At 41.1% G+C, this 27139-nt stretch overlaps 1 protein-coding gene across 3 annotated transcripts in view; it reads right to left on the bottom strand.

Moving 5' to 3' along the window:
• The window catches only part of LOC109919579 (VRK serine/threonine kinase 3), a 49844-nt gene that overhangs the window by 18136 nt on the left and 4569 nt on the right, over window positions 1–27139 (bottom strand). For all 3 annotated transcript variants that reach the window (XM_020519629.2, XM_048605625.1, XM_020519620.2), the window contains exons 2-10: window positions 26310–26452; window positions 23313–23456; window positions 22586–22735; window positions 19983–20032; window positions 19819–19885; window positions 17762–17846; window positions 14214–14316; window positions 14038–14130; window positions 1548–1680 (exon numbers count right to left, since the gene is read on the bottom strand). In XM_020519629.2, the coding sequence (XP_020375218.1) occupies window positions 1548–1680; window positions 14038–14130; window positions 14214–14316; window positions 17762–17846; window positions 19819–19885; window positions 19983–20032; window positions 22586–22735; window positions 23313–23456; window positions 26310–26451 (967 nt within the window). In that variant the 5' untranslated portion in view covers window position 26452. The remainder of the gene's footprint in view (window positions 1–1547; window positions 1681–14037; window positions 14131–14213; window positions 14317–17761; window positions 17847–19818; window positions 19886–19982; window positions 20033–22585; window positions 22736–23312; window positions 23457–26309; window positions 26453–27139) is intronic.

The following is a 27139-nucleotide window of genomic DNA, read 5'->3' as shown; positions in this document are numbered from 1 at the left end:
AGGTACAGTTGAGCTTTCAGCAATTGAGAAACTGAGGGAAGGGAGAAATCGGATGGTTACAGGGATGGAAACGTTAGGTGGTTGGCATGTGACACCCAAGTTGAAATCATAAACTGCCTGATTCAATCTTAGAGTTATCAAGGAGAGAGATGCAGAGTTAAGCAGGGACCGAAGCTAATGTCTTGGAGATCTCCGGCTCAGCCAGTAGTGATAGTCAGGCTAGTGACATGATAATTGAGAAACATTTTAACCCCTAGAAACTGCTGTGATGCTCTGCTTCACTGCTCACCTTAACATAGGAATGGCATATTGGTTTGTAATTTTAATTTGACATTACACTTCTTTTACAATCCCCTTCCACCACTTTTCTGTTACCTGAATTTGTCAGTTTTTGAATAAATCAGGTGATAAAGACAGCATATAAAAAAGGCAGTATTTTTATTCATTGGTGACTTTAGCCTTCATGTAGACTGGGATAATCAAATTGGTTGAAGTAGCCACTTGGGAGAATTCAGGTTGCATTTGGGAATTTCTTACAATGTTGTAAATCCAACCAGGGATCAGGCTACTTTGGAACTGGTGATATGTAATAGGACAGATTTAACACACAATCTCAAAGTAAAAGATCCCTTAGAAAACAGTGACTGTAATATAATAAAACTTAGTATTCAGTTTGAGAGGGAGAAACTTGGAAACAACTGTGCTAAACTTAAATAAGAAACTGGGTAGTGCTGGCTAAAGTGGACTGAGAAAGGAATTTAGAAAAGATGGTTAAGAACAATGGCAGATGTTTAAGAAAATAGTTCATGGCTCATTACAAATATATATCCAAGGAGAAAGGAGGATCTTAGGAAGGGGATAAGCCAACCATAGTTAAGTAGGGAAGTAAAGGATACCATCAAACTTAAAGAAAAAAACAAAAACAATGTAGTGAAGATTAGAAATAAGCCAGAGATGGGAAAGTTTTAAAAACCAACAAAGATAAGAAAATAAACTTTGAGGGTAAACTTGCAATAGAAATATCAAGATGAACAGCAAGAGTTATTTAAATATAAAGAAAGGAAGAGAGAGGCTAAAGTTAACATAGACTCCTTAAAGAATGAGGCTGGGGAAATAATGGGGAACCAGGGAATGACAGATGGAAGTTGAATAAATGCTTTGTATCAGTCTTCATGGTAGAGGACACTGGAAGCATTCCAAAAGTAATAAATCAAGGGGCATAAAGGCAATAGCAAACATATATAATAACTATCACTAAAGAAAAAGCAGCAGGGAAACTAATCAGTAAGGCATTATTACTATTTTATATTTAACTAATAAAATTGAATACATTTGTCTTGCATCGACACTTAGGAATCAAGATTTAGGAATCCTTTACAGAAATAATTGGGCATAACTCCCAAGCCTGCTATTTGTTCTGCAGTTCATGCAATCTTCAAGATCAACTAGAAAAAGTAGAATTGCAGGAAAAGTTGAAGGGCTGTTTGAACAACTGGCAATATAGAAATTAATACAACAAAGTTGGATCACTACATGCGAGGTCTTACCAGCTCCTTTGTGTATATCTACACTGATCAATTCAACAGTGCCCTCATGTGGGGTTCTGCTTCCTTCTCTGTATTCAACGTGTTTACCATCAGGACAGTACCTGAATGCAAAGTAGTACCCGACCAAGTATACCTGAAAAAGAAAATTCAGGGTGATTTTGCTTTACTAGATCTAGAAGTTATGCTCTTTTTTAGAACCCATCAGGCAAAATATTATGACAGATTTAAACTCTCATTCCTGAGCAGATACACTGCTGGAAGCCAAGAGAGGTTTTCCACATCTCAACGTCACAAGTCTAGGGCTCATGGAGTTGAGGATTGATTAACAGGCAAACCAGAAGAACATGTGGGACATTTTTAAGCTGGCAAGCTGTGACTAGTGGAAAGTTGCAGGGTTTACTGATAGGGCTTCAACTATTTACAAACTATATTGATGATTTGGAGGAGGAGACCAAATAACACATCTAAGTGTGTGACTATATAAAGATGGGAATGTAACAGAGGCTGCAAAAAGATAGAACATAGAACAGTACAGCACAGTACAGGCCCTTTGGCCCACTATCATCCATTCGCCTATCTCATAGCCACTTAAATGCCCCTAATGAGGCCGACTCCACTACCCTCTCCGGCAATGCATTCCACGTCCCGACCACTCTCTGAGTAAAGAACCTACCTCTGACGTCTCCCCTATATCTACCTCCACTCACTTTAAAACTACGCCCCCTCGTAATAGCTACCTCCACCCTAGGAAAATGTCTCTGGCTGTCCACTCTATCTATACCTTTGATCATTTTGTACACCTGTATCAAGTCACCTCTCATCCTTCGTCGTTCTAAAGAGAAAAGCCCTAGCTCTCTCAACCTTTCCTCGTAAGACCTTCCCTCCATTCCAGGCAACATCCTGGTAAATCTCCTCTGCACCTTTTCCAACGCTTCCACATCTTTCCTGTAATGAGGCGACCAGAACTGGACACAATACTCCAGATGTGGCCGAACCAGCCTTTTGTTTAGCTGCAGCATAACTTCATGGCCCTTGAACACAACCCCTCTATCAATGAAAACTAACACACCATACGCCTTCTTAACAACTCTATCCACCTGGGTGGCAGCTTTCAGGGAACTGTGAACATGAACCCCAAGATCCCTCTGCTCCTCCACACTGCCAAGAATCTTTCCATTAACCCTGTACTCTGCTTTCAAGTTCGTCCTTCCAAAATGAATCACCTCACACTTTTCAGGGTTAAACTCCATCTGCCACTTCTCAGCCCAGCTCTGCATTCTATCAATGTCCCTTTGTAACCTAGAACAGCCCTACGCCCTATCCACAACTCGACCCACCTTCGTATCATCCGCAAACTTACTAATCCACCCTTCCACTCCTACATCCAAATAATTTATAAAAATCACAAATAGAAGAGGACCCAGAACAGATACTTGTGGTACACCACTTGTAACTGAGCGCCATGTTGAACAATTTCCGTCCACTACCACCCTGTGTCTTCTAAGGGTCAGCCAGTTCTGAATCCAATCTGCCACATTTCCCCCTATCTCATGCCTCCTTACTTTCTGCATAAGCCTACCACGGGGAATCTTATCAAACGCCTTACTTAAATCCATGTATACCACACCCACTGCTCCACCTTCATCCGCGTGTTTGGTCACCTCTTCAAAGAATTCAATAAGGTTTGTGAGGCATGATCTACCCCTCACAAATCCATGCTGACTATCATGAATCAAACTGTGCCTATCCAAGTGATCATAAATCCTCTCTCTGAGCCCTTTCCAATAATTTGCCCACCACTGAACTAAGACTAACTGGCCTGTAATTTACAGGGTTATCCCTTTTCCCTTTTTTGAACAAGGGAATGACGTTTGCCTCTTTCCAATCTTCCGCCACTATACCCGTGGACAGTGAGGATGAAAAGACCATTGCCAAAGGTCCTGCGATCTCTTCCCTCGCTTCCCATAGAATCCTTGGATAAATCCCATCAGGCCCAGGGATCTTATCTATCTTCAAGTTCCTCAAAATTGCTAGTACCTCTTCCTTACTAACATCGATCTCCTCTAGCCTACCAGCCTGTTTCACACTGTCCTCCCCTACAACTAGGCCCCTCTCAGTTGTGAAAACCGAAGAAAAGTATTCATTAAGGACCTCTCCTATCTCTTTAGGCTCCGTGCACAAATTCCCTTTACAATCCTTGATTGACCAGAGAAAGGGTAGGGCCATTCTCTTAAATAGGTAAAAGCAGGTTAAGTGAATTGGTGGGAGTAGTCTGCTGAAATCAATCTCCACTATTCCACAAATCATTACAAATGTGAAATATAACCATTCGAGACAGTGAATTGGTCAATGCCTGACCGAGCACTATCTAAGTGAAAACAAACTTACACCAGGGGGTTTCATCATTTAAAAAAGCTTCCTTTTTCAAGTTTATCCTGTAGTATGTGGCAAAAAAAAGATTAGTTGCTAATATGCAAACTTAAACTCCTTGTAAATCAAAACATACACATTCATTCACATATAGGCCAGATAAGACAGATGAGGCACACCTTTTTATTAAAGAAATATTGTGTGTAACAAATAGAGTCAACAAGGCACAAAAGTCTGCAGAGAGTCCAACCCAAACGAAAAAGTGGTGCGAGGTGACTTTTCTCCATATTTTTATTTTTGGCGATGATATCGTGTTGTTGTTAACAGTGGCAATCCTCTATTTGGAAGCTAATCTAATTATGTGCTTGACATGAACTAGCAGTTAGATTTTGTTCAAATTCTTTGAGTGGAGAGAGCATGAGTGAGCACGTGGGAGCAGGAGCATGACCAAGAGCAACTGCAGGGGCGAAAGCAATTTAACTTACTGACAGCTTTAAGGTCTAAGTCTGAACTGCTTTCTCTCCTCTCGGTTCTGCATCAAACTGCCTCCATTACCTTGGGACAGTATTTAAAAGTCACAGCCTTCCAAGAAAATTTCTCCCCATCTGTGTCCTAAAGGGACGGCTCTTAGGTTGAAAGAGTGCTCCCCAGCAGCGCCCCCACCCCACCCCCCACCACCCACTCATTCTAGACTCAGCCACAGGAGTACTACTCCTTTCCACACCCTTGTCAAAACCAATCAAGTCACCTCTCGCTCTTCTAAACCTCACCGGAAACAAGTCCAACCTGCTCATTCTAGGCATCGATTTGGTAAATCTTATTTGAATTGTCACCAACACATGGGATACAGGGAGAACTATCCATTTGGATACATAACTGGCTCAAAGGTAGGAAATAGAGGGTGGTGGAGGAGTGTTGCTTTTCAGACAGGAGGCTTGTGACCAGTGGTGTGCCACAAGGATCGGTGCTGGGTCCACAGCTTTTTATCATTTATAATCAATGATTCGGATGTGAATACAAGACGTATTGTTAGTAAATTTGCAGATGACACCAAAATTGGTGGTGTAATGGACAGCCAAGAGGTGACTTCAGAGTACAATAGAAGTTTGATCAGATAGGCCAAAAAGTGGCAGATGGAGTTCAATTTAGATAAACGTGAGATGCTGCTTGTAAGAATTCAAAAAAGATTTAAGGATGTTGCCAGGGTTGGAATGTTTCAGCTGTAGGGAGAAGCTGAATAGGTTGGGGCTATTTTCTCTGGAGCATCACAGGCTGAGGGGTGGCCTTATGCAAGTTTATAAAATCGTGAGGGGCATGGATAGATTGAATAGCCAAGGTTTTTTCCCCAGGGTAGGGGAGTCCAAAACTAAAGGGCATAAGTTTAAGGTGAGAGGGGCAAGATTTAAAAGGGTCCCAAGCAACAACTTTTTCACACAGATGGTGGTGTGTGTATGCAACGAGCTGCCAGAGAAGTGGAGGAGGCTGGTGCAATTACAACATTTAAAAGGCATCTGGATGGGTACATGCATAAGAAGGGGTTAGATGGCGATGGGCCAAATGCTGACAAATGGACTAGATTAATTTAAGATATCTGGTCAGTACGTATGGGTTGGATCAAAGGGTCTGTTTCCACGCGGTACATCTTGACGACACAATTACATTTCGTCTTGTTATTTACAGAAGGGTGTAAAACTGCGCACAGTACAAGAGATGCAATCTCACCACTGTATTGCAGAACTTAAGCAGAACATGCAGAGACAGCAAGAACTGCAGATGGTGGAGTCAGAGTTGATAGTGTGGAGCACTATCAGGCAGGTCAGGCAGCGTCAGAGTAGGAGAGTCGATGTTTTGGGTCTCAGGGGTCCAGGCCCAAAACATCGAATCTCCTACTCCTTTGATGCTGCCTGACCGGCTGTGTTCTTCCAGCTCTACACTGTATCAATTAAGCAGAACATTGAACAACAAAAAAATTCCTCATAATAAAAGGCTAGCATTCCAATCGTCTTCTTGATTTCTTGTTATTTCTGGATACTAACCTTTAGTGACTCATGCACTAGAACATCTAGATCCCTCTGCTCCTTGGAATTCCAGTCATTCTCCACTTAAGTAATACTCTGCTCTTGCATTCTCCCTGCCAGTGGACTACTTCACATTTTCCACATAATACTCTTATCAGATTTTTGTCCACTCACTCAACCTACCTATATCCATCTGCATTCCCTAACGACATACTTTATCTATCTTTGGGTCATCAGGAACTTTAACTATCATGCCTTCACAATCCAAGGTTATTGCAGTATACCACATTAGCAGATCTGCTTGATGTGGGAAGTCTTCTTGGGGCCTGGGATGGGGATGAGGGAGGAGATATGGGGGCAGGTGTAGCACTTCCTGGGGTTGCAGGGAAAAGTGCCGGGTGTGGTCGGGCTGGAGGGGAGTGTGGAGCAGACGAGGGAGTCACGGAGAGAGTGGTCTCTCTGGAAAGCAGATAAGGGTGGGCAGGGAAAGATGTCTTTGGTGGTGGGGTCGGATTGCAGATGGTGGAAGTGTTGGAGGATTATGCGTTGGATCTGGAGGTTGGTGGGGTGGTATGTGAGGACAAGGGGGATTCTTTTTTGGTTGCTATTGCGGGGGCGGGGTGTGAGGGATGAGTTGCGGGAAATGTGGGAGACACGGTCGAGGGCGTTCTCGACCCCTTGGGGGGGAGGGGAGGGATTGCAGTCTTTGAAAAACAAGGACATCTGAGATGTACGGGAGTGGAATGCCTCATCCTGGGAGCAGATGCGGCGAAGGAATTGGGAATAGGGGATGGCATTTTTGCAGGAAGGTGGGTGGGAGGAGGTGTATTCTAGGTAGCTGTGGGAATCAGTGGGCTTGAAATGGATATCGGTTTCTAGGTGGTTGCCCGAGATGGAGACAGAGAGGTCCAGGAAGGAGAGAGAGGTTTTAGAGATGGTCCAGGTGAACTTAAGGTTGGGGTGGAAGGTGTTGGTGAAGTGGATGAACTGTTCGAGCTCCTCACGGGAGCACGAGGCGGCGCCGATACAGTCATCAATGTAACAGAGGAAGAGGTGGGGTTTAGGGCCAGTGTAGGTACGGAAAAGGGATTGTTCCACGTAACCTACAAAGAAGCAGGCATAGCTTGGGCCCATGCGGGTACCCATGGCCACCCCCTTTGTCTGTAGGAAGTGGGAGGAATTGAAAGAGAAGTTGTTGAGGGTGAGGACGAGTTCGGCTAAGCAGGTGAGGGTGTCAGTGGAGGGGGACTGGTCGGGCCTGCGGGACAGGAAGAAGCGGAGGGCCTTTAGGCCATCTTTATGGGGAATGCAGGTGTATAGGGACTGGACGTCCATGGTGAAGATGAGGTGTTGGGGACCGGGGAATTGGAAGTTCTGGAGGAAGTGGAGGGCGTGGGTGGTGTCACGGACATAGGTAGGGAGTTCCTGGACCAAGGGGGAGAAAATGGAGTCCAGATAGTTGGAGATAAGTTCGGTGGGGCAGGAGCAGGCCTCCTCTACATCGGCCTCCTCCTAAACAACTGCACCTCCCAGTCGCGAACCATTTCAACTTGCCCTCTCATTCCGCAGACGACATGGCCATTCTGGGCCTCCTGCAGTGCCACAACGATGCCACCCGAAGGTCGCAGGAACAGCAACTCATATTCCGCTTGGGAAACCTGCAGCTCAATGGTATCAATGTGGATTTCACAAGCTTCAAAATCTCCCCTCCCCCCACCGCATCCCAAAACCAGCCCAGCTCGTCCCCTCCTCCCTAACCTGTTCGTCCTCCCACCTATCACCTCCTCCCACCTCAAGCCGCACCCCCATCTCCTACCTACTAACCTCATCCCGCCCCCTTGACCTGTCCGTCCTCCCTGGACCGACCTATCCCCTCCCTAGCTCCCCACCTACACTCACCTTTACTGGCTCCATCCCCGCCTCTTCGACCTGTCTGTCTCCTCTCCACCTATCTTCTCCTCTATCCATCTTCTATCCGCCTCCCCCTCTCTCCCTATTTATTTCAGAACCCCCTTCCCCTCCCCCATTTCTGGTGAAGGGTCTAGGCCCGAAACTTCAGCCTTTTTGCTCCTCTGCTGCTGCTTGGCCTGCTGTGTTCATCCAGCTCTGCACCTTGTTGTCTCCAATAACTTGGTTAATCATGTTTCCCCTTCGACAAAATCATACTGATTCTTCGCAAAAACCTTGAGATTTCCTAAATTCCCAGCTATAACTAGGACTGCTTCTCTGGTGATTGTAATTTCACAAAGTTCTGCTCTTCCTTTCACCTCCCGATTTAAAAATATTATTGAACATTTTTTTGTACTTTGTAGTGAAGAGAGAAGCAAAATGTTTTTTCATTTCATCCGCCATTTCCGTATAATCTACGATTAACCCACAATGCTCAATATCTACAGGACCAACCTTCACTTTACTTACTCTTTTCCTTTTTAGATGCCTGTTGAAATCCTTGCTATTTATTTCTAGCTAGCCTCCTCTTATATCCTAATCTGGAGAAAGAAATTTCATTCTCAGCCATTCTTTATATTCTGTCCACTCATCTGATCTACCATTCATCTTTGTGCAATTATAAGCTTTTTCCTAGAGAATGTGGTTTGCCTTAAGTTTAGTTAATCACAGATGATGAATTCTCCCTTTGGATTTTTTATTTTAGTCGGAAAATATTTATTCTGAGTATTCTAAAATATCCCCTTAAATGTCTGCCAGTACATCCCCATTGATCCATCTTGTAGCCTAGTATGCCAGTTCATCTGAACTGCCTCAGCTTCCATGGCCACATAGTTACTTTTATTCACATTTAAGAACACAAACAGGAATAGCCCCTCAAGCCTGTGCCATCATTCAATAAGTTAATGGCTGATCTGTGTCCTAACGGCATATCTATCTCTGGCCCTTATCCCTTAGCATCTTTGCTTAACAAAAATTTTAAATCTGAGATAGATAAAATGAACAACTGATCCTGCATCCACTACCATTTGTGAAAAAGTTCTACATCGACCATGCTTTGATGTATAGAACTGCTTCCGAACATCTCTCCTAAATGGTGTGGCCTTTGTTCTCAGACTAGTCATAGAATCTCCAGTCAGCGGAAATAGTTTATCTACCTTGTGTTTTCTTATTACTTTCTCAAAAACTTTGCAGATCATAATCTCTCCTTTTAACTCATGAAGTCCAAGTGTCATTTTTGTAATGACAGTTGCTGGAAAAGCTCAGCAGGTCTGGCAGCATCTGTGAAGGGAATAAAAAGAGTTAACATTTCGGGTCCGGTGACACTTCCTCAGAACTGAAAGTTCACTGGACCCGAAACGTTAACTCTCTTTTTTTTCCCTTCACAAATGCTGCCAGACATGCTGAGCTTTTCCAGCAACTTTTTTTGTTCCTGATTTACAGCATCCACAGTTCTTTCGTTTTTTTTAAATCATTTTTGTAAACCTACATCGTACTCCTTCCAAGGCCAATATATCCTTCCTAAAGGTGTGGTGCCCAGATCTGCTCTCAGTACTCCATGGATTCTAACCAGGTTTATGCACAAGTGCAGCATAATTTCTGCATCCTTGTACGCTAGTCCTTTTGCTATAAAGGCCAGCACTCCATTAGTTTTCTTGGATTATTTTCTGTACCTGTTTGTCACAACTTAAAGGCCTACATACCTGAACCCCAAGTCTCTTTCAGCATTCACTGTATTTAACTTCATACCATCTAAAAACTACCCTGATCTATTCTCTTTTGGTCCAAAATGGATAACCTTACACCTGTTTACATTACACATTCACAGCATAAAATTACAATGAGATATTGATAGACTATCTACACTGTCTACAATGTCACCTCACTTTGTGTCATCAGCAAATCTGGATATATGACTTTCTATGCCATTATCCAAGTTATTTATAATGTGAAAAATTGAGGCCCCAGCAGATCCTTGTGGGAATCCACTGGTCACATCCTGCCAATTTGAGTACCTACTCATTATTCCCACTTTGTCACCTGCTATTCCGCCAAATCCCAACCTTGTCAGTAAATTGCCCTCAATTCCACAGACCTTACTTAACAGTTTCTTTTGTGGGACTGGATCAAATGCCCTCTGGAAGTCCATATAAACAACATCTATACACATTTCCCTGTCTACTGCCTTAGACACCTTTTCAAAAAAATTCAAAGCAGTATATTTAAAGTATTGGCAAAGGTCCGTAGCTTGGGTCGTGGGTGAGGTAGTTGACTTGCTCGCTGAGCTGGCTTGTTCTTGTTCAGACGTTTCGTCACCATATTCGGTGACATCATCAGCGAGGCCTCCGGTGAAGTGATGCTATTCTACTTTGTTTGGTCCGTTAGGGTGAGTCATTTCCGGTTTTGATCCGTATGGGTTTGTATATGGGGTCCAATTCTATATGTTTGTTGATTGCATTACGGGTGGAGAGCCATGCCTCTAGGAGTTCCCATACATGTCTATGTTTGGCTTGGGCTATGGTTACCTTACCTTGTCCCAGTTAAAATGATGGCCTTCATTGCCTGAGTATACCGATATTAAGGAGAGTTCGTTGTGCCGTTTTGCTGCTAGTTGATGTTCATGTTTTCTGATGGCTAGTTTCCTTCCTGTCTATCTGATGTAATGTTTGTGGCAGTCATTGCACGGTATTTTGTAAATCATATTGGTTCTGCATGTGGTGGGAATGGGGTCTTTAATCCTTGAGTGTTTGTGGGCTTGTGGGCTACCAGATTCCTAGTGGTCTTAGGAGTCTTGTTGTCATTTCCGATATCTTCTTGATGTCGGGCAATGTGGCCAGTGTGTTAGGGCGTACTGTGTCCTCTTGTGGTTGCCTGTTGAGTAGGCATCTGTGAATAAAGTTGCAGGGCTGTTTAAAGCGAGGATTTTGTATAGGTGCTCTTCCTCCTTCTTGCACAGTTCTGGAGTATTGGAGTGTGTCCTGGCCCGTTTAAATAGTGTCCTAATGCAGCTTTGTTTGAGAACATTGGAGTGGTTGCTGTGAAAGTTGAGGATTTGATCAGTGTGGGTTGCTTTTCTGTATACTCAGGTTTGGAGCTCCCCGTTGGTCATACGCAAAACTTTAACATCCAGAAACAGAAGTTGATTGTTGTTTTCTTCTTTCCTTGCGAATTTAATCCCTGCAAATACATTGTTGAGGTGGTGGTGGGTCTCTTCTAATTTGTTGTGTTTAATAATGACAAATGTGTTGTCAATTTAAGTTGAACGCAGGGAAGGGTGGTGTGTTCTAGTCTTTGCAATGACTGCTCCTGCAATCAGCCCTCAGATGGGTGACCCCATTGGTGTACTGTTGATCTGTTTGTATACTTGACCATTAAAGACGAAGTGTGTGGTGAGGCAGAGGTCTAGTAGATTAAGTATGTTGTCATCGCTGATGGAGCTGCTGGTTTGCACTGCTGCTCTCTCTAGTAATGTGGCCACTGTCTCTTTGGCTAGTGGGATGTTGATTGATATGAATAAAGCTGTGATGTCAAAGAACACAATAATCTCGTTGTCACTGATCTTTAAGTTCTTGAGGGTATTGAGGAAATCTTGAGTTGAGTGGATGGAATGGAGTGATCCGTCAACTAGGTGTTTCAATCTCTGTTGTAGGTCCTTGGCCAGTTTGTGTGAAAGAGTGCCTGTTAGGGAAACAATGGGTCTGAGGGGGATGTGTGGTTTGTGTAATTTAGGAAGTCCACAGAAGCGGGGGTTGTTCCAGCCTTCTGGTTTCGTTCTCATGTAGTCCGTCTTGGTTATTTGCCCTGCATCCTTTCGTCTTTTCAGTGTCTGCGTGATCCTAATACCTAGCTGCAGTGTTGGGTCTATTGCCACCTGTTGCTAAGTGGCTGTATGTGCAAGCAATGCCTGTACTTTCTTAACGTAGTCTGGTTTGTTCATAATGACGGTCATGCACCCTTTCTCTGCTCTGATTTGTTCAGGTTGTCCCCTTTGTTCCTTCTGTGTAGTGTGGGTATTATCGTTGGTTGGATAGCTTGCGGTGTTTCGTCCTTGAGTCTGTTGTCTTTTAATATAATCTCCAGGGTGAACATCAATTAGCAGCAAAACGACACAACGAACTCTCCTTAATATCGGTACACTCAGACAATGAAGGACATCAGTTTAACTGGGACAAGGTAACTATAGTTGCCCAAGCCAAACATAGACACGTATGGGAATTCCTAGAGGCATGATTCTCCAACCATAATGCAATCCACAAACATGTAGAATTGGACCCCATATACAAACCCCTACAGATCAAAACCGGAAATGACTCTACTCACCATAACGGACGAGACAGTATAAATTCCAAGCAGAGCAGAATAACATTGCTTCATTGGAGGCTCTACTGATGATGTCACCTAGCATGGTAACGAAACGTCTGAACAAGAACAAACCAGCTCGACAAGCAAGTCAACAACCTCATTCAAAGCAGTAGTTTGTCAGACATGACCTACCCGCCGTGAATCCAAGCTGGCTTTCCATGATTAACTGAAAATTTAAGATGTTCAGTTATCCCATCCTTGATTACAGACTCCAACAATTTCCCTATCACAGATGTGAAGCTACTTGGTCTATAATTCCCTGGTTTTCCTCTTTCACCATTCTTAAAATTTAAAATACAGTCTTAAACCCACTTTTCTCTTTCAAATTGGATGTAAAATTCAAATGACCTAGTGATCACTGCTAATCAATTCCATGACTGAGTTCATTAAATAATCCTGTCGCAGTATACAAGTCTAGTGTAGCAGGTTGGTTCGGAATGTGTTGCTCTAAGAGATTACCTTGAAAGAATCCCATGAGCTGTTCATCCAGGCTACCACTGCCAATCTGATTTTGTACATAGATGTTATGTACGTAGATTAAAATCACCCATAGCTGTTGCTGCTCCATTATCACAAGCACCCAGTATTATTTCTCATGTACTTTTGTCCTACATTGCGTTTACTATTAGGTGGCATGCAGACTAGTGACTTTTACCCCTACTATTCCTCATCTCCAGCCAAACGAATTTGACATCCTGATCTCCTGAAACAAGGTAACCTCCAATTATTGCACAAATGTACTCCTTTCTAGGTTTCTAGTCTTTTTGAATATCATAGCCCCTTTAATACGCAAGACTCAAACAGTGTCATCCTGTAGTCACATTTCGGGAATGACAATTAGATCATATTTACTTTCATGTGATCAATCCACAGAGGTCGAGATCTGTTAGTTCGGCAGAGCCTAAACATCCAAAAAGAGACTTTCCTACTTTGCATAAAATAGATATTCAACGCTAAAAACTCATTCTCAACAGCACCACCTGTGCTTTTACTGTCTGAACCATTATGATCCCTGTTGGGGAATTGTGAACCAAAGTACCCAAATTTACAGAATGACCCAGATGAAAATTACAAGATTTCACTTTTTGCCTTCTACCTTTACAAGCATTAATACCAATGCAAATTAAACATGAATTTACAGACAAATGATTCTCCAAATAAAAAAGGTAAACTGCAGTTTAAGTAGGTAAAACAAATAAACAGCCACAAGTATTCCCATTCAGCATCGATGTTTTGTGCGTCTACAATATGCTGTTCTTTATTCACATAGGGTGTGCCAGGAGTCCTATCTAAAGAACACATTCTCCAGGTTTCACTTGCGTGGTTACTATCAGCAAAGTACAAGTTTACAAACCCTTTCCTAATGGTGTAGCTCTCCAGAAATTCTTTTCAACCAACTGACCAATAACATTTCAGTTTGAGCTGTGTGCAGTTTGAATAAAACACCCAATTCTTTACTGTAAGTTATTCTAACAGCTTTCCTAGTTTTGGACCATTTTAGGCTCATTTGCACAGTACCTGCAAACACTTCTGTATTTGTATGCAGACTGTCGTATGTCTCCAGCTCTCCTTTGTGCCTGGTTGGCAGCCATACCTGAGTTTGCGCATGGACCAATATTTCTTACTGTTCAATAGTTACAAATGACACCCACTCTTAGACGTCATTTCCCAACATTCAAAACAATTAGATTCCTTGAAGAGTTTTTCTTACTGTATTGCTTCCGAGCGAAAGAGCATCACAATAAGCCATTGCAGAAGTTTAAATTATCCAAGATGGAGAAAATATTTCTTACCTGTTCTAAATCATTTGGATTCACATAAATATTTTCTGGCTTGATATCAGCATGTACATATTCATTTGTATGAATGTACTCAAGCACATCAATCTGGTGAAGATAAGAAATTAACATTTTAACTAACATGTAAGACTGAACCCAAACTAGAAATATGTATTTTTACCAACACTCACCATTCTATAAGACAGCTGAAGTACTGCTTTCTTGGACAAGGATTTCTTAGTTTTATCAAGAATTGAATGCAGACTGTTACCCAAGTTTGGGAATACTAGAAACCTACAAAAATAAATTTGACAGTTAAATTGACATCCAGGTGCAAGCCCAATGAAGTATTAGTATGTAAAACACAACCAAAACAGACAAATGGAAACAAAATAGGATTTAACAGATTTGATTAATAGATTAACATCCTCAAAAAGGTGCAAATGGCCTATCCTACTTCCATGTTACACTATCTCGGTTGAGGGGTGCTCATCTGGCATCCATTTAAAGGTTTTAAAGATGGATATATGGCTCCTGTTCTCCATAGTACAGACACAAAGTCAATTTGATACGGATAGCTGAAGATTCCAGTATCCAAAACATCTAGCCTCTAGTCATTGATCAATAAGTGCAAAATATCACTTTAGTCTCCAGCCCCGAAATAGAAAATGCCAATTGGCAATGCGGAGATCTCAATACCAATTACTGGTACCAAAATACCCATGAAGAAAGTTTCAGTGGGTCCATTTCACACAACCCGCCAGCAACAGACAGCAGTGAGTCCAAGTTAATATGGCTGACATCATCCTCAACTTTATCAGCTTCAGTGACACTTTACCAACCCAAGAGTCAGTCTCAACTTCAACATTACTCAGCCAACTCAATAACAGTTCACTAACTCAAAAAGAACTCTATCAATATCAGCCACAGTGTAAACTTCTGTATCACTGAATCACAATATGTATATGTCAATCAAGGATGCCTCCATGATTTGACAAAATAGCTGTTCAGTGTCAGCAATAAGTTTGTATATTAAGTAAAACAAAATATATGTCTCATTGCATAATTAATACTTACACAGAAGAAACACTGGTTGGGGCCTGCTGAAAATTTTCTAATATGAGGGGAGACCACAGAGGCAAAACAGAATGTTGCTAGGGCGTCAGTGAAAGAAACAGGAGGCACAGCAACTTGTATGTTGGAAAAAAAACGAAAGAACTGCAGATGCTGTAAATCAGGAACAAAAACAGAAGTTGCTGGAAACACTCAGCAGGTCTGGCAGCACCTGTGAAAAAAAACCGGAGTTAAATGTTTTAGGTCCGGTGACCCTTCCTCAGAAGGGTCTGAGGAAGGGTCATCGGACCCAAAACGTTAACTCCAGTTTTTCTTCACAGATGCTGCCAGACCTGAACTTTTCCAGCAACCTCTGAACTTATATTGAGACTCCTTGGGACATTGCAGGAGGCCAAAGGCAAAAAGAACCGAGTGGGACAGGAGCACAGAATACAAAAGGCAGGCAGCTGGAAGCTCAGGACCATCTTGTGGGCTAATTGGAAGTTTTCAGCAAACCAATCATCTGGGCTGTTTCATTTCCCTAAAATAGAGGAGACTGCTTTGTCAGCAGTGAATAATAAACACTATATTAAATTAATTACAAGCAAGTCGCTATTTTGCATAGAACACCTGTTTCAGCCCTTGGAAGGTGAGAAGGAAGGCAGGTAAAAAGACAGGTGTTGTTTGAAAGGAAGATGTTGGGAAATTGAGGAATGTATTATAGATGGAATGGTCCTTTCAGCTTTTGGAAGGGAAAACGTAAGATTTGCAAATATTTAAAATGACAGAGCACAGGAAGAGGGTATCCATTTCATAGTATTAGAAAGTCATTACTGTAGGTGCCAAAGATGTCAAACAATTTAGTTTGCTGTAAGATTTAGTTTCCCACTGCACTGAATCTGACCTTTGAAAAATGTTTTAAATCTGTTTAAGTCAGATCAGGATCAGAATCTACAATAATGGTGACACATTTGTAACAACATACAAAGGCTACTTAACCAAGCTCCTGTTCACTTCAGACACAATTTACAAATCCAATCACTTTATGTGGCTCCCTTCTAAATCTACTGGCCATATGATGGAGTACCTTGTTTTGCTCTGCTCTTTACCTAATACAACCTGAATTCCAAGAACTTTGACCTTCATTCTTGCTCCTAAATGGCTGTGATTGTTCAATAGGATTTTAACTCCTTTATGGATTTCTTTGCTGTAACTAGGTTAAGAAACAGTGTTTCCATGTTTAAGTCAGTTACCAAAATTAGCTACGTTTCTGCACCAGCAATCTAAGGTACAAAATATTGAGATTTGCCACTGTACGCAACTGTGTTAATGTTGGCATCACAAGATCATTAACTTGAACACTGAAGCAGCTGAATTAACATACTGTGCAAATTAATCAAATATTCACAAATTGATATCTCTACTAATGATTCAGCTCTCTCAAATTAACGTCAGTATAATTCCTCCAAACCAATAGACTGACAAAATCATTATTTGTTAAAAAGATTATCAGGCACAGAAGAGATTAAGAGGATTTTAAATAAAATCTAGTAGTTATAAAGAGTTTAAGTAGGAAAAAAAAGTTCTCCTGGTCCTTCGGGAGACAGTCATAGAATTATACAGCATGGAAACAGACCCTTCAGTCCAACTCGTCCATGCCCAGATATTCTAAATTAATGAGGCTCCATTTGCCAGCATTTTACCCACATCCCTCTAAACCCTTCCTATTCACGTACCCTTCTAGATGCCTTTTAAATGGTGTAATTGTACCAGTCTCCATCACCACCTCTGGCAGCTCATTTCATATATGCACCATCCTTTGTGTGAAATACTGCCCCTCTTAGGTATCTTCTAAAATCTTTCCCGTCTCACCTTAAACCTATGCTATCCTACCCTGAGAAAAAGATCTTGGCATGAGTTGCCCCTCATGATTTTATAAACCTGTAAGGTTGCCCCTCAGCTTCTGACGCTGCACAGAAAACAGCCCCAGCTTATTCAGCTTCTCCCTATAGCTAAAACCCTCCATCCCCAGCGACATCCTTATGTATTTTTTTGAACCCTTTCAAGTTTAACTACATCTGGAGACCAGAACTGAATGCAGTATTCCAAAAGTGACCTAACCAATGTCCTGTACAGCCGCAACATGTCATTCCAACTCCTATAATCAATGCACTGACCAATAAAGGCAAGTACACCAAACAACTCCTTCATTACTGTTTACCTGTGACTCCACCTTCAAGGAACTATGAACCTGCACCCCAAGGTCTCCGTTCAGCAACATTCCCCAGGACCCTACCATAATATATATATTATACACACACACACACACACAAAGTCCTGCCCTACCAAAATGCAACATCTCACATTTATCTAATTTAAACTTCATCTGCCGCTCCTTGCCCATCAGCTCATCTAATCGAGGTCCCGTTGAACTCTGAGACAGCCTTCTTCACTATGCAATACACCACCAATTTTGGTGTCATCTGTGAAATTACTGACCATTCTTCCTATATTCACATCCAAAATCATTTAAGATGACAAAAAGTAGTGGACCAGCACCAATCCTCGCAGTACACCGCTAGTTGAAAACCTCCACCTCCACCCTCTATCTCCTACGTTCAAGCCAATTTTGTATCCAGTTAAAGAATTGCTAATTTTTTTCTGAACTACACATTCATACACTAACCTGCAAATATTTTCATGGAATCCAAAGCCAACACATGTCGGAATTCCCAGAAATGTCATCATATGAGACTTCAGCCATTTGTCCACTAATAAAAAAAAATAAACTAATACAAATACTGTTTTTTTGACAAATGGAGATGTCTATCAAGAACATTTACAACATAACAGACAACAAAACTTTAGCAGAATAAATTACATGATTTGTTTTAAAATTTGTAAGTTACTTGAATTGCTGTTCTAATGACATTAAGTATTTTACAGGCAGTAACTAACTTTGACAATATTTTCAAAGCAAAATATTAAGCATAATTCTTCTAAAAATCAACAATTAAACTGCACAAATTGAGAGAAATTGTATGCTGTTGTCAGATCACTTGCATTGCATGAAAAATCCCCACACAAGCTTTCTTGATCAAAATGAGAAAGTGAAGTTATATGCTCAGCCATGGTATTACTGAATGGTGAAGCAGGCACAGGAGGCCATATGGTCTACTCTTGCTCGTAATTCTTATATTCAATCTACTTTATGAGCAAAATTAATTTGGGGCTAATTTTGAAATTGCAGCAACTGGAATTGTGGACCAACATATCTGTCTAATAGCTCTATTACTAAATAGGATACTTGCAATGGTGGAACAGTTCTGATTGCCATTATCAATGGCAATTCAACAGTGGAAGTGTTCCTACATGAAGATATCTCATATTTGGAATAAAAACCACATACTCTGCACATTTCTGTTCAGCTGTGAAATGTTACAACTCTGCAGTTCTTGTGCTTGTAGTTAATAAACCAAGATGGCACAAAATAATATCTTGCTGATTACTGACTGTAAAGAAACTCAATTAACTTGGCCTTCGTATGAACGCGAATGGAAATTTAAGATTGACAGATGGCACTATGATCCCAGCTGACAGCAATGCTGAACAAGTCAGATTCCAGAAAGAAACGGGTGGTTTTTGCAATGGTTAGTCTGAAACATATTCATGAGGCTGCAAATGTTATTCAACACCAGGACACAAGTTTATTACACAAATGGAAAAGATAACCACACAGACACGCACATGCGTGCACGCATACATATTTAGAAAGATCTTAACATAAACAGAAAAACAAGATTTTAACTTGTTCTTTGCTGTCTTTTTATGGATTCTCAATTTCAGAGTTTAATTTGTACTTAACTGATTCCTCCTAGTTGATTTTCCTTGAATGGAGAAGACAGTTGTAAGATTCCTTTCTCAGTCCACTGACACAAAGATTTCACCATTATATGGTTCAAATTCTCAATTCTTGAAGACTTCTACACAAACTCTCCTGGCTTGGAAGCTCCCCAACTAACAATACTTTGGCTAGGACAATGGGTTCCCTCAAACTAAAAGTATTTTACTCAGAGAAACTTATCTTCCTTCTGAACAAAGACCACAAACTTTCTGTTCTGAAGGTCAAAACGAAACTACCGAATTTCTGATCTATTGTATACTCAGCTGCATAAACATCCCACCTACTAACACTGCATGGGTTCTTCCATTCTCTTAAATGTACCCATGCTTTCTTGAATCGAAGCACTTAGATCACTGTTCCAAATGACCTTCTGACCAGATTTTTAAAAAAAAGTCTTCAAAGAGTTGACACATGTCCACCTGCCTCTATTTTAAACTCCAAAACCCATAATGTTACATTATTCACTTTTCATCATTTATAGATGCATCCTGTGGTGACTGAAAAACCTGTAGAACCAAAATGACCCTGAGATAGCAAAGCCAAGCAGGGAGATAAATATCTTTAAATGATCATGGTTGCATTTTGGAAGTGAGACATGGATAAATATCCTGGTATTCTGAACAATTCCTATTAAGAGGTAATTTGAGAGCATATAGGAGATTAACAGATGGAGTGGTGTCCATGGTGGAATTAGGTAAATGTCGTTAATTGAAAGGTTTTTCCATTTAATTTTTTTTGATCTTTGTATAAATCATTTTGATCTTTGTATAAATCATTTTTGACTGTGTCTATACCGTAAAAACACTTTTTAAACTGACAGTAACACAAGTGCTGTTTACCTTTGCTTTGCTTTGCAGCACGCTGAAGAAAGTTTTGTTCATTAAAAATTCTGCCATCCTTAGCATCCTGAAAATATATTTGAATATGTGGCACCATTATTATATATTAATACAAATCAGATTATAGTTGTCAAATCTAGAAATTCAAGCAGATTATAACTTACCACTTTAACAGTATATTTGCACAGTTGTGATGGACCAGCCCCTTGTTGTGCTGCAAAGGTAAGACATTTTGTGAATAATCAAAATAATAATTATTTTATCAGCAACAACTTTGTCCTTCAACCCAATCAGGAGGAGAACCCCAAACTCAAATTAGCATTTGTAGAGTGTCCGTAACATAGCAGAACATTCCAAGGCACATTTCAAGAGTTACTAATCAAAATTTGACACCAAGCCAAAAGAAGAGAATAACTGGAACAAGTGACTATAAGCTCGATCATGTCATAGAAACAAGTTTGAGGGGTGTCTTAAAAGACAGCAAGGTAGAGTAAAGGAGGGCATTCTTGGTGCTTAGACAATTGAAAGGTGAATGACATTGGGGATAAACAAGACGCCAGAATTGAGAAATGCAGAGGTTTTGACTGCTACAAGACTGAAGGGGGTCAGAGGTATCCATGAATTTCAAGATTTGATCACAAGTACAGAATTTTAAACCAGAGGAGTCACTGGACTGGGAGTCATTTATGTTAGTGAACACAGGTATGATAGAGGTAGGTGATGCAATGGGAAAAGCAGCAAACATTCTTGGAGAGTATGGCATCTGAAGCTTAACACAGGGTTAAACAGGGCACTTGGATTGGAAGTAGTCTAGTCCAGCTTCACAAATACCAAGGATAGTTATGGAATTGATGACTACAGAATGAGACACTGACAGGGATCAAAAAGAATAGATCTAGTCAAGCAGTTCCAATACAGCTACCTGACTGGCATCTACTGACAAAGCAGAAGGTACACCCTGACTGCAAAAAGCAATGACAAAATCCAATTTGGATAATTACTATTCAATCAGGCTATTCTCAAACAAAAGGTAGGGAGAGTGTTATCAATAATGCAGAACTTCAACATTGCTACTTATTGGTTGATACTCCGTTTGGAACTACTTGGCTTCACATCTTACAGTGTTTGCCCAAACATAGGCAAAAGAGTTCAATTTCAGAGGAAAAGTGACTGCCTGCAAAATTGTAGCATGTGAATGAATGTTGCATCAAGGAGCCAATGCAAAATTGAATCCATTTGACTCAAAAGGAAAACATTACAGTGGCTAGATTGATATTTAACAGAAAAGAAAACTGACTGATTATTGGAGGTACTATAATCTCATCCCGATGACAATGCTGCAAAAGGTCCTCAGACCAGTGCCCTAGCCCCAGTCATCTTCAGTTTCTTCAATGATACTTCACCATAAAGTCAGAAGTGGAGTTGTTCACTAACAATCGCAAAGTGTGTAGTTCATTCGCAATGCCTCAGTTAATGAAGCATTCCATTTCTGTAGCAAGACCTGACAAACATCCAGCCAGGGTGGATAAGCCACCAAATAACATTTACACCACGTATATCAGGCAAAGTCCATTGTCAACAAGAGAACATCTAACTCCCTTCCCTTGATATCGAATAGCATTACCATTGTTGGCAAGGATGAAACAATCGCCTGGCAGCTGCCAATGAGGTGAAACCTATTTGGACCAGCCACATAAATATAATGCTTACAAAAGGAGGCCTGGAGTTAGGCAAGCTGTAACACATAACTCAAACTCTGACTCCAAAGCCTTTCCATCATTCAAGAAAATGAATGCAGGTGCCTGGATATGTGCAGCTCTAACATGATCAGCTAGGACAAAGCAGTGTGCTTGACTTGCAGTTCACTATCAATGCAAAAGTGGCAGCAGTGTCTACGGTGCAGTGGAGCGACTCACCAAGGCTCCTTCAACAGCAACTCCAAGACCTTGCATTTTAATACCTGAAGAGGTCTGCGAGCATTACCATCTCCAATTGCTGTCCAAGTCACACAACGTTGTGATTTGGAGTTATATCCCTGTTCCTTCATTCTTGCTGGGACAAAGTTGTGGAACTCCATATAAAACAACACTTTTATACCTTTATCACAGAACTCAAGAGCAGCAGGCAACTACCTTCTCAAAAGCAGTTGGCATTGGGTAACAAAAGCTGGTCTCGCCAGCAATGTTTCACATTTGCAAACGAACAAAAGGAAAAGCAGTTTTATTTTTGCGTTTCAAAGTTTCTATTACTTACTGCAGGATTTTAAGAGAAAGGATGACTTCTCCTACTGAGAGGCAATTGGTCATATGAAATAATATTGCTGTTATTACTAGCTGTTACAGCTTTAGAAAAATGTATTTTAGTAATTCAAGATTATAGTTTTATTTGAATTATAAATTAGATGCACCTTAGTCTGCCATTTTCTTGACAGATCAAGAAATAAACATTTAAAAAGAAGTTACAAAAAGATACTTTACACCAAAAGATATGCAAGTAACCATGATTTTCATGTTCCATGCCAGAAAAGGCCTGAAAATATCCCTGCACATTTGATGATAGCTTTAGCCGAGAAATATAACACCTACATAAAAATGTTTCTCGAGTTATATACATAAAGTACTCAGTTACAAAAATTGAAAGCATCAGGCTTTGATACAAGTGCTTCAAAGAGTCATGAAATAAACTGCAAAACACAGTCTCATTGCTATACAGCATAAATTCCAGTTATGAAATTACATTTTACTCTGCAATATCATGGTGAAAATACCTGAATAAAGCAATCCAGATTCACTGTCACTCGGAGTGAGAAGCTCAACAAGTTTCCATTTTTTATTGTTCTGATCAGTCAGGATTGTTTGCTCTGGAATTAGTTCCAATGGATTGATTTTCTGGCGTTTTCCTTTGAGATTTCTTGAAGCTAAAAAAGGAACAACATTTATGTAGCCCAGCGCTGTTTATTTTTGATGGCAGTGTATGGACTTGAAATAGGACAGTTTGTTTTCAGAGCAGTTATTTTCCTTTTGAAGAAAAGGAAAAGCATATAACAGCACCATACAGATGTGGTGCAGGAAATCTCAACTATTTCCAAATAAAGGAGTACGAAAACACAAAGGACTACAAACTACACTGAATTTGCTGTCCTCCAGTACACTTTGTAAAAACATTCTTTTACGTATGTTAAAATTGACACAGCTGGGACTTGGAAACCCAAAATTCAAACCCAGCAAAAAATCAAATCAAACAAACAAGGCTATGGAAATTGTTTTGTACAATTGTTTTGTACAGTACTGCATGTAATTTCTCTGCTTCATTAGAAATTAATAGCGACAAAAAAATGTCTGGTTAGAAGCCTTGCACGCAAAACTGGTATCAAAAGGGTTCTCAAGCAAATAAAGGTGAATCAATAGTTTCCAAATCCTGGTGTTTCATATTGAATCAGCAACTTTATTTAAACACAACCATTTGATTGGATCTCTTCCATGGTGAGTACTTACCAGGTGAAAGTTTTGTAGGGGAACTTTGAAAACTCGTTTCCATTTCTCGTTTTCTCTTTGGAGAAGCTATCTCCCTTTTCGGATGGATTATTTTCACAGGGGTGTGCTTTGTTTTGGGCACCTCTGCATTGGGGACAGTCTGAGCTGAAAGGAGAGTGAAAATATAACCATTTTAAAGACTACAGCATAACGTTACAAAGTATAAGTAACCTTTAACACTTAAAATTTAAAACGTTAGCAACCAAGCAGCGCAAGTAACGGGTGCTTAACTTGTACCAGCGCTTGCCACAGAAATCAAGACAAATGAACTTGTTTCGCAGGCTCTATAGACAAAGTTCCAAGTGGAAGAAAGACATTTCTTTCAACAGGTAATTGAGCTGGGGGCATACAATGCCAATTATCAACAATTAACTAATAACTTCATTTACAATGTAGTAAAATGTGTCAACGTGCATTTCAGAAGGAAAGACAGACGAAACATGAAGAACTTTGAAAGAAGGCAGCCAGCGTTTATTACCTATTCTCAGCTGTTCAACAGAAGGTAGTGGTGAGCTATCTTCTTGAACTGCTGCATTCCATTTGATGTGGGTACACTCAATGCTGTTACGGAGGATTCAGAGTTCCAGGATCTTGACTCAGTGAAAAACATTTTTCAAAGTAAGGATCGCGGAAGGCTTGAGGCAGCATGTGAAGGTACTGTTCCCATGCATCTGCCACCCTTATCTTTCCAGATGATAGTGGTTATGACTTGGAAATGGTTCTATTTAAGGAGCCTTGGTGAACTTGTGCACAGCATCTGGTAGATCGTCAGTATTTGCATTGTATGCCATCAGTGGTACAGACAGTGAATGGTTGTAGATTTATCTATATTAATTCACGGACCTTATCATGGAGGGGAGATGATCAATGAAGCAAATGAAGACAGTTGGGCCTCGCACACTACTCTGAGGGACTCCTGAGGTTCCACAGACCTGGGATGGCCAACTTGGAACTACCACCACCATCTTCCTTTGTACTAGGTATGTCTACAACAAGTATAATGTTTTTCCCAAATCCTATTTACTCTAGTTTTGCTGGAACACTCTGATGCTACATTTGGCCATATGTGGCCTTGATGTCAAGGCTAGTCACTCTCACTTCACAACTGAAGTTCAGATCTTTCTGTCCATATTGGATATGACTGCAATAAGGTCAAGAGCTGAGCAGACCTGGCAGAACTAAAACTGTGTCAGTGAGCAGGTTATTATGAAGGAAGTACTGCTTGAAGCAATATTGATGATACCTTCTATCACTTTATTAATGATCCAAGAGTCAATTAAGAGGATGATAATTGGTTGTGTTTTATCTGTCCTGTTTTATGCACAGGACATAATTGGATAATTCCCCAAATTGTTAGGTAGTTGCCAATGTTTCAGCTGTGATAAGAACGCCTGACCAGGGATGCAGCATGTTCTTCAGCACTAATGCTGCAATGTTGCCACAGCCCAACATTTTTGCCCAACCAGGGCCTCCAGCCATTTTGTGATATCATGTGGAGTGAATCAAATCGGCTGAAGACTGGCATTTGTGATGACAATTCCTGTATCATAGGTCATTTGCTCAGAACTTCTGGCTAACATTTGCTGCAAATCTTTTGCACTGATGTACTGGGCTCCTACACTTTTGAGGATGAGAATATCTATAGAAAAATGAGTTGCTTAATTGCCCACCAACATTCATGTCTGGTATGGCTGCAGAACTGAGATTTAAGTAATTGATTGTGGAATCGGTTACTCTGTTTAGCACTTGTTGCTAATGCTATTTGGCAAGCAAGTAGTTTATTTCATAGCTTCACCAGGTTGACAACTCATTTTTAGATATGCCTGGTGCTGCACTTCGTATGTGCTCCTGCACTCTTAATTTAAACCGGGGTCAGTGTGAGTAAATGAAAAACAATCGTAGAAAATGCTACTTTTTAATCCATCCCAGATATGACAAGTGAGAAAATCTTAACTAGAGGAACAGACATTTGAAGAATTACATCTGTGGATAAAAACCGAAAGAACTGCGATGCTGTAAATCAGGAACAAAAACAAATTTGCTGGAAAAGCTCAGCAGGTCTGGTAGCATCTATGAAGAAAAATTAGTTAATATTTCAGGTCCAGTGACCCCTCCTCAGAACTGATGGTAGCTAGGAAAATGTTGGTTTACATGCTGAAGACAGGGCTGGGGGAGGGGGTAAGGAGTAAACGATAGATGGGGATAGAACCCAAAGAGACAGAACAAGGGGCAGCACGGTGGCTCAGTGGTTAGCACTGCTGCCTCACAGCACCAGGGGCCCAGGTGCAATTCCACCCTCAGGCGACTGTCTGTGTGGAGTTTGCACATTCTCCCCGTGTCTGCGTGGGTTTTCTCTGGGTGCTCCGGTTTCCTCCCACAGTCCAAAGGTGTGCAGACTAGGTGGATTGGCCATGCTAAATTGCCAATTTAGTGTTCAGGGATGTGTAGATTAGGAGGTGGCTGGGTGGGATGCTCCAAGGTTCAGTGTGGACTTAATGGGCCGAAGGGCCTGTTTCCACACTGTAGGGATTCTATGAAAAAAACAACAGCTTGACAGACAAAGGAGTTGATAACGATCTGGCGAGGAGGGTGACTAGCTGTTAATGGGGATTTAGTGACATAGGAGAGTTCAGACCCTAAAATTATTGGACTCTAAATCGAGTCTGGAGGGCTGCAGGGTCCCCAAGTGAAAAATGAGGCATTGGTTCTTCCAGCTTGCACTGACCTTTGCTGGAACACTGCAGCAAGCCTGACACAGATGTTGGCCAGGGAACAAGGTGGTGTGTTAAAGTGGCAGGCAACTGTGGCAGATATTTGTGGATGTTTTTCTCCAACTATTAATTGACAGGAAACAAAACCAAAGTTGAACTTGGGATCCCATTGTTCACAATCAATTAATCGCTAACTTTCGACACAGAATATCATGAGGGGGCAGGGAGAAATTAATAAAACACAAACCTGGAGATGCTGTGGACTGGACAGAATCAGGCTGCACATCTTCCTCAGTCTCTTCTTTAGGTATCTTGAAACCACAAGCTGGGCAAAAATTAAAAGTAGCTTCTATCTTTTGGCCACACTCCGGACAGAATTTAAAGATCATTCTGAAAAGTTAGAAAAGGACAGGATGTTAGATTCACTTTTCCTGGATAGGATTATCTGGATCAGTAAGATGTAAAAGTACATTGCAATAAGCTTCAATAAAAGGAAGAAGAGGAAGGGGTTATCAAAATTACTAGTTTTTAAAAAAATTATGGGTAAATTTATCATTTCAGACCCAGGTGGCATTTCCATTTTAAACAAAGTGCCCCCTGGATATCAGCCTCCTCAACCATGGGGAACATCTTACCTGCATCTACCCTCTATCCCTTTGAGCACTTAAATTTCAATGTGATCACCTCTCGTTCTTCAAAACTCCAGAGTACGGCCCAGTTTGCCCAATCTCTCTTCATAGGACAGTCCTACCATCATGGAAACAAATCTGGTGTCGCTTCATGGCACTTCCTCTATGGCAGTAGCTTTTCTGAAACAAGTAAACCTAAACTGCACACAGTCCTCCAGACGTGGTCTAACCAATGTCATATACAATTGAAGCAAGACTTCTCTACTCCTGTACTTGCATCCTCTTGTAATAAAGGCTAACATTCCATTAGGAGATAGCAGGAACTGCCGATGCTGGAAAATCCGAGATAACAAGGTGTAGAGCTGGATGAACACAGCAGGCCAAGCAGCATCAGAGGAGCAGGAAAGCTGACGTTTCGGGTCTGGACCCTTCTTCAGAAAGGGTCTTC

This window comes from Rhincodon typus, chromosome 15, assembly GCF_021869965.1.
Source record: "Rhincodon typus isolate 14 chromosome 15, sRhiTyp1.1, whole genome shotgun sequence".
NCBI classification, from domain to species: Eukaryota; Metazoa; Chordata; class Chondrichthyes; order Orectolobiformes; family Rhincodontidae; genus Rhincodon; species Rhincodon typus.
This window is presented reverse-complemented; position numbering and strand designations above follow the sequence as displayed.